At 36.5% G+C, this 16,647-nt stretch overlaps 1 protein-coding gene across 1 annotated transcript in view; it reads left to right on the forward strand.

Annotated features, from left to right (window-relative positions):
- The window catches only part of LOC140324386 (long-chain fatty acid transport protein 2-like), a 67,171-nt gene that overhangs the window by 47,723 nt on the left and 2,801 nt on the right, over positions 1-16,647 (forward strand). The window contains exons 3-11 of the mRNA XM_072402251.1: positions 4,331-4,809; positions 5,542-5,751; positions 7,639-7,797; positions 8,914-9,038; positions 10,271-10,465; positions 10,809-10,899; positions 11,985-12,183; positions 13,678-13,775; positions 15,176-15,306. Coding sequence (XP_072258352.1) covers positions 4,332-4,809; positions 5,542-5,751; positions 7,639-7,797; positions 8,914-9,038; positions 10,271-10,465; positions 10,809-10,899; positions 11,985-12,183; positions 13,678-13,775; positions 15,176-15,306 — 1,686 coding nt within the window. The 5' untranslated portion in view covers position 4,331. The remainder of the gene's footprint in view (positions 1-4,330; positions 4,810-5,541; positions 5,752-7,638; positions 7,798-8,913; positions 9,039-10,270; positions 10,466-10,808; positions 10,900-11,984; positions 12,184-13,677; positions 13,776-15,175; positions 15,307-16,647) is intronic.

The raw sequence follows: 16,647 nt of genomic DNA on the forward strand, positions 1-16,647 counted from the left end.
GTGTTAATTTCAGAGCAACACATGCAGCACTCATGTCATCCGTTAATCTGTTTCTAGCATCAGATTTTATATGATTCAAAGCGGAAAACAGCTGCTCACAAGCATAGGATGACCCAAACAAAGTAAGAAGAGCAATCCCAAGTGCTTTCATGGACTTAAAATTGTCTGGCAGAGAATTCCACGCTTTTAGGATTTCATTGTCAGAACTGCTAGCAGTGATTTCATTTGTCACCCTTTCACACTCAATACGTTCAAGAGCCGCACACAGGTCATTGAAATTCCAGTAGCTCCATTTCCAAATTTTGAATATCCAACCACCATATCTTAATTGCGGACCTTCCCGCGTGCCAGCTGCAAGGCCTTCGCGTGCCACAGCTGGCACGCGTGCCATAGGTTCGTCATCGCTGTCCTAACTGTTCCTTTTCCCTATTGCTGGAAACCTTCTCAGTGGATAAAAAAAGAAAGAGTCAATCCCAAATGATAGGTGTATATTCTGCCAATCACTGAGGAGGATCGAGGAATATAGATAGATACTTGGGGATAACCATGTGGAAGGAGACAGCATCCTATGAAAGTAAAAAAAAGGTGAACCTGTGCTGAGTAGTTGAGGGGGGCGTCTCACCTGAATCCTAGAGTGCACACCCTGGGCTTAATCAAAAGTCCCTGATGGGATCTAATCGGTGTCTGTTTACCAAATACCTAATTTTTGTCCACTTGCGAATAAATCAGGGCTAGAAAATTGTGTTTTGGGGATACTGAGATGGGGTACAAAGAATTAGGCCTTCACAAACAAAAGATTCAGATACCGATATTTGAGACATCAAAGCTACAACACCCAAGGGGGCAGTCTGGGTATTGGCAAGAAGAGTTACTTGAAAAGTCTGGGTTCGGATTTTCCATATCTTGCACCATTCCTTCCTCTGTCCCATAATCCATATATAAGAAATTGGACCTTATATAAGAAATTGAATCTTAAGAAGAAATTTAACCTTGTCTTCTCACCACAAGGTAAATACAACACCAGACACCCCTAAAGGGAAGAGTAATACATATGAATTAGTGATCTTTTCTTATGGTGGCAATCAGTGATTGGTTGCCATACCAAAATCACTCTAAATGGGTGATGATAACTTTATTCACTTGAATAGCCACTTAACACCCACAGATATACATTGCGGCCACTGAAAAACCCATACAACCCTGCCAAGAGTGCTTGCAGTTTATAGGTGGAAGGTTTCAATGCCAGCCATTATACATATAATAAAAACCTAAAACTTTGTCATTTATCAGGGCCAAACCACACCGATGTGTTATAACTCATGTGTTGACCTCAGCTGGCACTTCATCCGAGCACTACCTGCAACCCTAGCTTACATACAAAGTAAAATGTAACTATATTTTATAAAGAGAAATAAGTGCATAGCAGTTGTGTAATTTGCTTTGGATGGCGTATGATATCCAGTGTGATAATACTTATTTGCTTAAAATGTATTAAAAGTTGGTGTGCTCTATATAATAATACGTATAATGTAACCTGCCCAGGAGTTGGAGCATGAAATGCTGTAGGCAAATATTAACAAAATAAAATCAGTAGTTTTAAATACACATCATAGAACGCAATTTCAAAACTCCTGATCACAGCCCCTTTCAGCTTCCCAGGTAAAAATCTGGCCTGTATCATATGCAATTCCAACAGGATCCTCACTGTACATACAGATATAGGGAAGATACCCAACCTCATTTCTCTCCTTCACACAACCACTTTTCAATTTATAAACTCATTTGCAAGGAATTTCATTCCAACTACAGGACAGTGCTAATCGAATTATTATCATGCATAGCCCCCAACAAAGCACTGTACAGATACTATAAACATAATAAATGGTCTTTTACAACTAATAGATTGGTTGTATAGTTTTCATTTTGGAATTGGTTGGGATAATTTATAGGGTAGGGAGTAAATCAGAGAGCAGAATCAAGGGTGACGCCAAAACAACGTGCCCGAGGGGAGGGACAGTGTTGTTAACAGTTAGGAATGTGTCAAGGGTAGACTGGGAACTTGAGGGGGGATGATGATGAGTTCTGTTTTATTCAGGTTGAGTTTCAGGAATCGGTCAGACATCCATGATGAGATGGCTGACAGGCAGCATGAGACCTTATCCAGGACTGAGGGACACAGGTCAGGGGTGGACAGATAGATTTGAGTGTCATCAGCATACAGATGGTACTGTAAGCCAAAGGAGGATATGAGACTACCGAGAGAGGAGGTGTACAGAGAAAAGAGAACCGGTCCAAGAACTGACCCTTGGGGAACACCAACAGGGAGGAGAGTAGGAGAGGAGGAATTACCATTGAAAAGAAACTTGAAATAACTGGTCAGACAGATAGAAAGCAAACCAAGAGAGAGCAGTGTCACAGATACCAATAGAGAATTTTTATGAAAACACAACAAAACCATGAAATACATGTGATTACCAATTTATCTCATAAAGAAAAAGATATTATTAAAATTTGTGATTTCTATGTATTTTTATTATCAACTGATTACCAATGTGTATAAATGAGAGTAAATCGTTCTCAGCCATAAATGTAATGTGTGTTGTTTCAAATATCTAAAGTGCAGTTTTATTGAATAATGGAATGGAGTATTAGTAAGACTGTAAAGCTCCACATCCTGGCCTGGCTCAGCAGGGGTGGGGTGGGGGTTCAGTTGCAGGTCTTATGTCACCCGGGAGGACTGATCCCATGGTCTCAGGCTCCCTTAAATTTCCACAAATAGCCTGTTAGGAAGGGACGTTTATGATAGGACCCAGTATAAGACGAGTACTATTGAAATCCAGACTGTCACAGTATAAGTTACCCACTCCAGCAGGGAGCACCATTGAGGATTATTGTACACAGGTGCAGATCTTCTACAGGAGCCAGTTCATCTCTTATTCTTTGAGCTTCTTCGATATGCGGTCCCAGTGCCCTGTAGATTGTGAGTTGCCTATCCAGACACATTACACTCCATCCTTCTCTTTTGCTAACTGTGTTTATAATTAAACACCCTGGACTTAATCTGACTTAAACTGAGCATGCGTGTTTATTTGCCCCACCAGAGGAGAGAACTTGCAACAAATCAGCTACTCCTACTAGGATGAGTACATCAATGTGAAATGACATTTATTAATAAATGTAATATGCACAAAAATGTATGTGATATTTAGCTCATAATTCATATAATTACTATGAATATTAATTCAACAACCAGGTTCTTGGAGGGAGATCGTCAGGGAATAAAAACACAAATGTATGTGTATATAAGAAACAACCCAATACAGGCATAAAAACAAAGCAACAAATCATAAAATATGCATTAAAACAAGGACGTATATTATTCCACAAGTTTATCCCAACTGAAACCTCCAGGACCCCCCAGCACCCACAAGACCTAGGTAGATGGATCAAAGTATATTACCCAGCCTCAGCATACCCTCCTTCTCAGGATCCTTCCGATGTGCCAGTGTCCACCTAAGTATCAGTCCTCTCTGATGTTCTTTCTGGATACCCTCCCCTTTGCTTTCCAACAATTGACTTATTTTACTAGTCCAGCACCTTTCTTAACATATTCAATGTGTTTCCCTGTGTTAGAGTCTATTCTCACATACAACCCATTGTATCATTAACAAAGGGTAGCCACAGGGAAAGACCTTCTCTCTTGTTGGATTAATTAATCTGGTCTGTAACAATTACATACAAGAATCTTAACTGTCAGTGATTGTGGTACACAGCGGGGAGCATTCCTGCTGAATACATTTATCACAGAATCCACCCTTTCTGCTTCTCATCACTTCCAATCTGACACTTTACTTTAAAGGATCCTTTCCTATTTGCTTAAAGGAAGTCCTTCACCTACCTGGGAGTAAAGACGCCTTGTGATTGTTAGAATAGTTATATGCAGTTAGGAACTGTTGTAGGGGTAAGTTCACTAGAGTGTCCAAGTGATACATACAGTGAAGATGGGTGATCCTAACAAAGCAAAAAAATCATTAAAATTTTAGGTTTTGATGGACCTCTTTCTAGGGCGACTGGTGGCTTTTTATTATAATAACTGAATGTAATTATTTTCTAGAAAAATAATTTCCAAACTTATTTTGAAACATATAACATACCCATGTTGGTTCCAAGCTATCAGAAATTATCACCAGAATAAATGAAGAACAGAGATGCAGTCAGAACACTAATATATTCTTGAAGAATTCCATGCATTAAAATATAGAAGGAACCTACAGTACAAAACTCTAAAACTACTATGGTAAATAACTAATTTCTCTTTCTTTTCCTTCAGGATGAACATATTGCATTCAATGCTGCTCTGGATAATCCCAGTATGGATAGTCATTAAGAGAATATTTTCAAAACACTTGTGGGAGGACTTCAAGTTCTTCATAAAAATAATGCGTCGTTATCTGACAATAGAAAAATCAGTAAAACATTGTCCTTCTCCTGGAATGTTGGATGTATTTTTGCTACAAGTGTCTGTTAGACCTGATCAGACGTTCATTTTGTACCAAGACCAAGCTCATACCTACAAAGATATAGACCTTAAAAGCAATCAGGCTGCGTGGGCTTTAAGAGAACATGCAAAGCTGACAAAAGGAGACTGTGTTTCTATTTTTGCTGCTAATGAGCCGGCATATGTCTGGGTTTGGCTGGCACTGTCCAAATTAGGTTGCCCTATGGCATGTTTAAACTACAATATACGGACCAAGTCCTTTCTGCATTGCTTTAAGATCAGCGGGGCAAAAGTACTAATTGCTACTCCAGGTGGGTAATTATTTTCTGCAATTTAAAAATATATTACATAGGCAAGGTCCTGTGCATTAAACTTTTCATAACTGAACGCTAATTAAAAAAGTCAAAGACACAGATGTCTACTGTATGTTAACTGGGAATAAAAAGTCTACAAAAAATTAACACAGTTAAAAGCTCAATCTTATATTTTGCCCTTTTTCTCCCGTTATGCTAAATTAACTAATAAAACCTTTTTCAGTTTCATTACATACTGTATTTTACATCCATTAAGTCTCTGTGCTTCCCTTTGTAATGCAAGCAGATCAGGGGCTTGCAGCGAGATATCTTTTCGCTAAGAACAATAAAGCTGGGCAGGGACATTGAAGGAAATGGAAGGAAAGGGCTAACTTATTCTGGATATCCTCCAGCCAGGAAATGAGGCAGGTCTTTGTCTTACTTGCTGCAGCTTCCAATGTACCCTGTTGGAAACATACAGTCTGCAGTGAAGTCAGTAAATCAGTGCAACCAATTTCAGTGCAGGTGGGGAGCCTGTAGGGCTGGAGTTCAAATTTAAGTAGAAGAAAGCCAAATGCATTCAAATTGGGAATTAATAATTTTTTGTAAAATGAATGCAAGACCTTACAAACTACCATGTAAGTAGTCATAAGGTATTATGTATCATAAAACACAATCTAATTGAGATTATTTGCATTAATATATTTGTAGTCTTTATGTTTGCCAACTAATGTTTTGTATTTTGCGCAGCTCTAAAGGATGCTATAGATGAAGTGTTGCCTACTCTCTTAGAAGAAGGAGTGCTGGTGTACTATCTAAGCAGAGATTCTTTTTATGATGGAACACATAGTCTACTTGACAAAGTGGAAGCTTCTTCTGAAGACCCAATACCACCATCCTTCAGATCAGATATTCCTCCACATGCTCCTGCTGTATATATTTACACATCTGGGACTACAGGTTAACTTATTTCTCTTTTTTTGGATTTATGATGTTTCTTTAGTCAGACATATGAAACTGGTAAGTAATACTGTATGTTAGGGTACGACATTTATAGCTGAAAAGTCAATTTAACTAATTAAATCATCATTGTTTTAAATTTATTGAATCTGTATGAACTCAAAGGTTGGCCATAAATGGGTTGAATTTTCCTATTCTTTCATGCAGTCCAACCATTTTATAGAATCAGCCATAAATTGATCCTTTTGTTCTGAATTCAATTGCCAAAAATGATCAAAACATCAAGTGTAGAACTGGAAGATATTAGATCGGTCAGGTTTGAAAGGTTTTTGAAACTTCATAATTGGGTTCTGTTTGATCATATTTTTAAGCATGCACACATATGCTTCACTTTATAAATTTACAGATTGATCAAATTAAAATATAGTGATTGATCTGCTTTTCAGTTAATTACAAAGAAGCAAAGCTTATGAATAGTACAACAGGATACAATGTTTAAAACAAACAATTTTTAACTGATGTCAACATTTCTGTTAAACAAGTCAACTGAATTTTAATTAGACCCATATAAAGTGGTTTCATATGTAGCTAGCCAATGTTTACCCTATCCTTTTTTGTCCTTTTTATTATAGGGAAACTTTGAAATAACGTTCAGGTTTTAGGGAACCACTGATATATTTAGTATTTCCACAACTCACAGTATATTTGTGTGGTGGTCAGTGGGAATAATACCTCATACATTGCTGGCCAGTGGGAAGAATGACCTGAGAGGTACAAATTGGTCATGGCTTAATGAAGCCCTAGCAACTTTTGAGGAACCCTAGGGTATCACTGAACCCTGCAAACACTGGTTTACACAGACACAAGAAAAAACACAAATTGCTGAAATGTATTCTAATATTTATTATATTTTATATTGTATTCTTTGTTGCTTTAATTCTACATTTTTATTATTTCTGCATTTGAAGAGGACCAGATCAGCCTCCAGTTTAGAATGGAAGCCAACAATTATTTCTAATTTTGGTTAAAGTGGGAGAGTTATTATAGTTGTTGGGGCTTTATTGTTTCTTGTCCTCATTAGAGCGACTTCCCTATGTTTCCATCCCAAAACATACCAAAAATAAATGTAAATTTACCAAAGGTATCAACATATTCCATCTTTATCAGCTTTTACTGGACCAGTTGTCTCTAATAAGAAAATTCTCCTCTACTCCTATTCTAGTAGTATTACCTAACGGCAGCAGGGCAAGATGAAGTCTCCTGCTTTTAGAGAATTTGCTGTGTTCCAAAGCTGTGTAAATCTCAGAACCAGATAACCAAAATTATAAATTCTTTTGACTAGTAACCACTGACTTACCTTGCTTCCACAGTGGTTCTGACATCTTCACCCATTGCTTTACTGGGTTTGTGATTTTTGACCATCTTGATTAGCCAGGCTGGAAACATGTAATTCTTGTGTGGGTGTATGGGTGTTTATTCAAAGAACAGCACATGGAACTCAACATATCAGCTTGACAAAGTAGTTGTCAAACTGTGCAGTTTGACAGCATGGTAGATGAAGAATTAAGACTGGAGGCTACTGGGAGCGGCTAACAACTTCCAGTCTGAAAGAGACTTGAAAATATGCCATTTTAGTTGCTGGAATGTCTTTGAATAATTCACATTTTTGTAGTTTCAAATGCTCAGGTTTGTGCTCAGAATTTTTTTTTTTAATGCTTTCTTTGATCCAGTAAGGAAATCATAATGTATTTTAATATCTCACCAAATAGTTGCTGTTTATTTAACTTCCAGTTGTGGAGTTCTTTGGGAATTTTTTGTTTTGGATCCTCATTGGAAAACTAATAGGATAGAAATGTAATATTAATGTAAACTTTGTTTTTGTTCCAGGTCATCCAAAAGCCGCAGCCTTATCACAAACACGTGTTTTGACAAGTTGTACTGTTACTTTGTTAACTGATCTGACAAGCAATGATGTCTTGTACATCCCATTGCCTCTTTATCATAGTGCAGGATTACTCATTGGACTACGAGGATGCATTCAAGTTGGTAGGTGGTAAAACTGCATTCTTTTAGCAGAACTCCAACATTATTTTTTATTGTATGGCTCCACCCCTTCTTGTAAAAAAAAAGTGGTCCCAATCCAATCCAAGTTGAATGTCAGCTGGAGCTCAGCTTTAATGTATACAACAGCTTATTTTGCTTAAAAGATGGACTCAGTTCTTCTTTCCTCAGTTGTTCATGAAGAACACATGCAGAGAAACGTATTTAGAAGTATTGGTTTAACACTGTTGCATGTAGTTGGCTTTCAACCACAAACATTTTTACTTCAACACAACCCAACAATGGACACCATTGAAAATTGACTGAATTTTCAATGCTGATAGAAGGATTGGCAACCATATATTTTATTTCAGTGGTCATTTACATTGTAGGTTCCATTTCCTTCACTGCGCCATCGGAGAGTGACATCACAGCTGGATATATACAGACACCATTGGGAAGTATTTCACTTTTAAGGTGTCGGTGTCTACCTACCACATGTTTCTGCATAAGTTTGCAAAAAATGTCTGATGTCTACTGCCTGTTACATTAATCTGCCATTCTGTACTCTACATACAGTTGCTTCTTCTGTCCATCTTTCAATGAGAAAGCGGTGCATGAAGAACTTTCTCATTTTAGGGATTGTGCTACAGGAAGCATAAATTAGGGACTACAGCTAATACTAAAAGTAAACATAAAAGAGGAAGCAGACTGGTATTTTGATAAGTTTTGTAGATATAGCCATTATGGATCTATTCCAAATATATTTGAGTGTAATTTTCTTTCTGTGTGTTACACACAGGGATTGGACTGATATTAACCCCCTGTTCAAACATGAACATACATACAGGCTGCACGATACACACAAACATAGACACAATCTGCACATTACACACAATCTGCACTGCATTACATACATAACCTTAAAATTACAAGGCAGCCTTCACTTCGATCCCAGCATAAATCTCTTTAAAAGAGCCCCAGTAAGCAGTAAAACCTGTGACAGGGATTCTATTCTTTCCCACACATCTAAAATTAAGTGAAAATGTTTTGGTTTAACATACAATTTAGGAGTGCCTTTTCTCTGGTCACTGACAAATAATGTTTTTATTCTTCATTTAGGGGCCACCTGCCTTTTAAGAAATAAATTCTCAGTTACTGAGTTCTGGAATGACTGCAGAAAATACAATGTAACTGCATTTCAGTACATTGGAGAAATACTTCGATATCTGTGTAATACCCCAAAGGTATGCATTTACATTATTAGCATGATAGATAGTTGAATGAGCCCTAGTTTGGTAAGTGTTTTTGAAGGTTGGCAATGTTCAAGCCAAACTACAAGTTCATGGGAATCTGAATCTGAATCTTCAGGCAGTGAGTAGTCTACAACTTTAAGGTATTACTAAAAATTGAAGAATAAAGTCCCTTTAAATTGATTTCTTATCCTGTAATGCCCTTTGACTGTGCTTTAATGTGTTTATCTTAAGATTGTTCTTTTATAATATGATTGTCAGTCAGCCACCACTGAAGGGAAAAATGGCAGGAGGTCAATATAAACCGCTTGTCAAGGTAAACATAACTAATAACCGAATACTAAAATAAACAGGGGCCATGCTCCTACTTGCTAAAAGTTATAGAAGAAAATGTGTTCTCTGTTGACATGTTTCCAGGTCCATGCCTATTTCCTAGAGCTACTGTAACTCAGTTCTCCATATCTAGCTAGGCCTTTTCCTGAAAAAATAACCAAAAAACGATGTTTACCTTGATGACCACTTCATATTCATCTCTCACCAAGACCCACCTATATGATAATCATACTTCTTCAAATGATTTGGTTGAGATATTATTTAAAAAGAACATTTTTTAGTGATGATACTTTACAGGTAGTGGTGGTTGGATAAGTTCAATCAGAGATGATTCTTAGTTGGATCAGAGCTAGTCTGACCCCATATTTAAAATTCAGAATTTGCATGTAGAATCATCTGGATTAAAAAAAATCCAGACCAAATTCTGTCTTCAAAATGGATAATGATAGACACTCTCAGAAGCTGTTCTATGAGGTGCCTAACCATCCTAGACCCAGAAGTAGAGCAAAAAAAACAACTCAAAAATTATGGAAGAAGATCTCAAAAGACTAGAATAGTGTGAATATGGAGATAGGTAGCCGAGGACAGAACTGCCTGGGTGGTGAATAAGGCTGAAACCCATAAAGGGTTGTAGCTCCAGAGGAATAAGGGCAAATACAAATGTTTATGTTTTGTTTTTTTCTTTCTTTTCTTGGTTTATTTTACTGTTGTAGGCTGGGAAACCACCTATTGTCTAAAATATTTTATATGACTGGAAGCTGTGGGGCCCTGCAATGGCATTTGGGTGACTATTTGACAAGCTGCCCTCTAAAGGGCAAGAACATGACAAATTTTCTCCCAATTAGCTAAATTGAAGTTTTAACAAAAAATTACTAACAATCATCAATTTTTAGAAAGACAATGACAAACACCACAATGTGCGGTTTGCCCTGGGAAATGGCCTCAGAACTGATGTCTGGAGAGAGTTCAAAAATCGTTTTGGTAACATTACACTCTATGAGTTCTATGGAGCAACAGAAGGAAATGCTTTCTTGTTTAACTACAGCAATAAAGAAGGTGCAATTGGGAGATACAACATCTTTTTAAGGGTAAGACTTGAATATGAATTTCACTCCAATAGAGTATTACAATGCAAAGCAATTTTATTTGAAACAAATTATTTTTATTACAGATGTGACACAACATGAGAAAGATTGAGCTGCTTCTTATATAATTTCTATAGATTCTTTGTTTAATTAGAAAATGTTAAAAATATCTCCAATTTTTTATACAGCTCCCTTCTCGGGTCACTCTGCATGGGAAGCAAAAGGAAAGAATTTAAAAGCAGAATTGTGTAGAAATGTATAGGTTTTACAGTATTGCCACCCATATCACCCAAATCCATATATCAAGCTCTATAGCAGTAATGATTTTTCCTTTGTAATCTTTCAGCTTCTTCAGCCTTTTGAGGTTATCAAATTTGATCTGGAAAGAAATGAACCTGTATTGGATCATAGAGGGCACTGCATCAAGGCAGCAAGAGGTGAACATTTATTTTGTTTTCTTTTGGTAACTGCATGTATAGAATCTTTGCCCACTATTATCAGCCAATTCAACCATGGATTTAATGCTTGAGGGACCAAACAAGATCTATTAACCAAGGATAAAAAGCTGGCCTTATTTCACAGCCAAAAGCATATACGAGGGAATATTAAGGAGCACCACCTTTTTCATATGCATGTAATCAGACACTTCTATTAAATTGTGGTCTACATAATAAAAATACTGATCTTATAGTACAGAAGTTACAGAGTGTGGTACAACTAAGAAATCAAATGATAATCCAATCACTGCACTGTTAGTTAATTAAAAGTCTTCCTACTAAGATATTCCTGAAAATGTCCCCTTTTAGCGTTGGGCAAGTGAGTACAGCTAAAACATATTATATGCTGGATTGCACCTATACTCAATGAGCTCTATTTAAAAAACAGGGAATTCCTTCATGCATTCAATGATGGGAATTAATTACTGCCATTGAAACAAATAAACCCGGAAGATTCCCACCATGGAATGGCTGATTTCCTGTTTTATAAATAGAGCCCCATGTCTTTAAAGAGTATCTAAAACCAATTAAAAAAAACATCTTCAGCTTACCAGTCCTTACCTGTGGCTGCATTTGTTCCCTTTTATTTTTTCTTTATTTTAATCTGGCGATCCTGCCAATAGAACCCTTAATGTCTTAAACTGTCAACACTCATTTATTGTACTGTTTATATGGAGGTGAAGGGTTGCCATCTTAGGATATGAAATGTGTTAGGACTACACTCCATAACCCCATAACAAAAACGAGAGGAGTTTGTAACTCCACAAGGATAAATTCATGCAGGGTTGATAATAATAATTTTTGAGATTTCAGAATAGAACAATGCTGTTTTGTCATCTAAAACAGGGTGTTAAGAGCTAAATTGGGTTCTGGAAGATCAACAAGTAATTTCTTTGTGCTTGCAGCATTTTTAAAGTGTGAGAAAATTTAATAAAGATATTTTTTTAAATGTTGTTCATAAATGCACTTTATATTGGTATTTAGAAATTATTAGCATTGATGTATGGTCTTTATGCTTATTTCAGGTGAGCCTGGTCTGCTTATTGCAAAAATTGTCTCTACCAATCCCTTTGAAGGATATGCAGGGAATAAGTCTCAGACTGAGAAGAAGATATTTCAGAATGTACTAAAGAAGGGAGATATGTATTTCAACAGTGGAGATTTGGCCGTGATTGATAAAGAAGGTTTTGTCTACTTTCATGATCGAATAGGCGATACGTTTCGGTAAGCTCTCTTATTAGGGTTGATTACTAAGTGAATAAAGGCTGTTCACATATCAAAGTGAGTTATCCTCTTGCACAGGACATTTCACTTATCTTCACTTAAATGAGATGATTTAAAATGCATTTTTTTTTCCTTATTAGGTATTCCGCTTTAAGTGAATTTTCACCACTAATTTAATTAACCCTTGTTGTGTGATTTCTCCTTGGTAGGTAAACAGCCTAAATTCCATTAGTAAATCACCAACTTCTGTAAGGTCCTGATTTATTAAAGTTCTCCAAGGATGGAGAAGTTACACTTTCATCAGTGAACCTGGGTGATACAGCAAACCTGGAATTGATCTAGTCCAGGATTGAAAATATTTGCTCAATAATAACAAAGGATTTTTAGGAAATCCAATCTACATTGGATCTATGTTCACTGACGAAAGTGTATCTTCTCCAGCCATGAAGAACTTTATTAAATCAGGCCCATAGTCCCTGATGTAATAAAACTCTTCAAAACTGGAGAAGTTAGACTATTGTAAGAGAATCTGGGTGATCCAGCAAACTTGAAACGCAGGAAGTGTGCAGGATTCAAAACATTTGCCAACTAATAGCGAGTCGTTTTTAAGAAATCTAATTCAAGTTTCCTTGATCACCCATATTAGCCCATGATAGTCTGTTGTCTCCAGTCTTTAAAAATAACTCAGTAGTTGATGGGTTTCTAGTCTGCTTCCTCAGGAATACTCATGAGGTCTGGATACAAGAGAGTATATATAAAATAAATAACAATAAAACATAGACAACAGATTTTTTTCAATACAAAAAGGGGGAAGGAAAATGTACCAAAATACTCTCTTGTGTCCAGACCTCAAGAGTATTCTTGAAGAAGCAGACAAATTCTGCGAAACGTCTCTTTATGCGATTACTGGATTTTCTTTACATCTTCTGTATCAGCGGTCGCCAACCAGTGGTCCGCGGCTCTGGCCAGTGTACCCGAGTGGGGTCAGAAGACCAGAGCCACGGACCACATCCCCTGTGCAAATCCCTGACTGAGGGAAGTGGGCGGTCTGTGTTTCACAACACAACTCGCCCACTCTCCCATCTCAGGCTTAGATCTGCGATGGCATAGTGGGCGGGGTTATGGCATGCGCGGTCAGGAGCTGGTAATTTTAGTGCTTTAGAGGTTTTTGTGTACTCTCTGTGACTGATCAATATTATCTGATTACTACCGACCCTATCGTTGATATATTTGTTTGTTAATTATAATTCTAAACAAATTTAATATGTTTAATAACTTTCTTGAACTCTCTTGTTCTTGGTGTCTTTAATGGTCTTTTGAGAATGTGGCATCTGTCTATGCCTTTTTGAATTAATATACTTTGGGATCCACTTCTTTATACAGTCAGTTTCTAAAAAAAAATAATTATATTCAATGCTGAAACAGATACTACATAGATCACAATTACTGATTGTAATTCACCACTGTAAACCCATCTCTCTTTGATATTTTCAGATGGAAAGGAGAAAATGTGGCAACTACTGAAGTGGAAGATATTTTGTTAACAGTGGACTTCATTGACCAGTGTAATGTGTTTGGAGTTCCCGTGCCTTGTAAGTGTAATGTGTAAGAACTTAAACGCAACGAAGAACTGAAACATCAACATTCTTTCTGCCTCTGACTTGTGTGTTTAAACTTCAATGAACCAACTTGCAAAGAATTTTGCTTTGTTTTTGCTCAGTGTTGTTTATTAGCTAATCTTAACAAAACAATACCTAAGAAATATGCAGTTATTTACACAAACCTTTATACCTCCTTACTGCACATTTACTAAATACTAATTATAATCTCCAGTGAGAATTTTCATATAACCCCAAGCCCTTAGTCGGCTTGACCTGTGAACCTTACCAACTGCCTTTAGTTCTCTATGTCTGACATTGCATTGTGGATTACAGATTGGTGAGGATTAGAGATGAGCGAATTTCTCGAAAATTAGATTCGGCGAATTTTCTGAAAAGATTCTCTTTGATCTGAATTTATTTGCAGCGAATCGTGGTAAAACGGCTATTTCCGGTTATTTCGGCAATTTCGCGGTTGCCGTGCGATACTTCTACTATGTATTCTTAGATAGAGTTTCTGTATCTAAGAATACAGGGCACTAAAGGGGATGAATGGTGACAAGTCCCCATTCATTCCCTGTAGTGCCCAGAGATCGTAGAACTGAAGAGGTCATCTGCAATTCAGTTTTGCCACTGTGATGTCACGTGGGAAACTGAACTGCAGTCCTCTGCAGTTCCACTACAATGTCCAGGAATTACAGGTGATGAATGGGGACTTGTCGGAGCGACTTCGGATTCGGAGCGAATGGAATTTTTCCTGAAATTCGAATCAAATTCCACTTCGTCAGCTTCGATTCGCTCAACTCTAGTTAGGGTCTATGGTTGTATCCTCTGCAATGTTCCCATTAATTTCTCTTTTGGGTGGATTTGTTCCTGGTTGAATACTCAATAAAGAAAAAAGTATTTATTCAGAAAACAAAATCATTAATTAATTCAAGGTCCTTAAGTAGGTTGTTTAATTAAAGGTCTAGATATATCTACAAGTGTACAATATTATTTATTCTAATTCATCTTTTTCCAAAGACTATGATTAAGTATTTGTTGTACAAATGAATTTTCTATGAGTGGAACAGCAAGAAAGGCAGCAGCTAGAAAATGTCTTATTTCCACCCTGTCCACTTTTAAATAAGCTTTGGTCTATAGTACCTGGTGGCTATCAGGATAGGAGAAAATGTTCACTATAGTGACATATGTGATACGCTGGAGCAAAAGATTCTGTTTCTATTAGAAGATTCTACTATGAATACTAAACGCAAGCCTAAAATTTGGTTTTAATGGGGTAATCAGTGTTATTGTACTTGAGTAATTTACCAAAATATAAAATAAAGGTAATAAGTTGTACATATAATATATTGCATTTTTTCTGATATTGTATAAATTGTTATTATTTTCAGACCACGAAGGCAGAATTGGAATGGCATCCATTAAAATTAAACAAGACAAATCATTTGATGGTGAAAAGCTGTATGATAAAGTTGCAGATTATCTTCCTAATTATTCCAGACCTTGCTTTATCAGAATACAGGTAAAACGTTTTCCAGCATCAAACATCCTAATGATAACACTTGAAATGCAGTTTGGATTTAACTGATTTATCTACCTGATATTGCATTCTGAAATATTTATGGTGTTGGTAGAATGCTTTTTGGTTTTTTTTTGGTTTTTTTTGTGTGATAGCATCAAAATCAGTGTCGCAAATAAATTATATTCAATGGCATATTTAAAGAAATGACAACTCTGATGTCTGCTCACTAAACTGCACTTCTAAGATGTCATAGAGGGGTAATTCACCAATATCAATACAATATAAAACATCCTGATCAGTGAATATTTACATAAAACAACCCTATACAAACAAGTCTGGAATATGCACATTCCAGATGTGATTGATCCTTTTGTTTGCATGCAATAAAGTATACAGGGGTGCAATATCCTTTAATGTGCTTTGTTTCTCAATCAAGCCTGAAAATATAAAACATCATTGTGTTTTATGGGCTATCCATATATCACATATATAGAAAGGTAACAAAGATGGGATTTTAAGTTGTCATGGACATCCAACCCTATTTATTGTACAGCGCTGCGTAATATGTTGGCGCTATATAAATCCTGTTTATTAATAATAATAATAATAATAACTCCACATTACATTGTAATAAATTTATAAATAAATAAATATAATAAATAAATATTTAAAAAATGGAAAAGATTTCAAAAACGGATAATTTGTTGTAGCCAAAAGTGCAGATTTAATGCTTTTGGTAATATGTGTGGGGGGAAAAAGTTCTGGGAGCAAAAGTGCTTCACTGCACAGATGGCAAAGAACCACTTGTCATTTAAAGAAAATTAGTGGCCGAATCTCAAGTGATAATTTACACTGCCAACATCCCTGTAAAGTTAAAAACATAGTAAACAATCACATTGATGGGACTTTAAGAGCAGTTCACATAAACTATAAATTTAGTAAAAACAGATTTTTATGGTAGCACAAAATATATAAAAACGATCTTAATTACATTAAATGGTCCAAAATGGCTCCACCTAGACAATATGGCGGGTATATTAATAGACCCTGGTTAAAAATGCTCAATAAGAGGGTCTGTTCTGATGTTGGGACAGACTCCTTGTATCCAGGATTCCACTATATTCACCAAGGTTACTATCTTGGGTTTTCCCTATCCTCTGCAAATTTACATTTGTGGATCAACTCATCAAATGACATGCTGAGTTACTCATCAAATGACATGCTCAATTACATTAAATGGTCCAAAATGGCTCCACCTAGACAATATGGCGGGTATATTAATAGACCCTGGTTAAAAATGCTCAATAAGAGGGTCTGTCTTGATGTTGGGACAGACTCCTT

The sequence above is a fragment of the Pyxicephalus adspersus genome, chromosome 2 (assembly GCF_032062135.1).
Source record: "Pyxicephalus adspersus chromosome 2, UCB_Pads_2.0, whole genome shotgun sequence".
Classification (NCBI taxonomy): domain Eukaryota; kingdom Metazoa; phylum Chordata; class Amphibia; order Anura; family Pyxicephalidae; genus Pyxicephalus; species Pyxicephalus adspersus.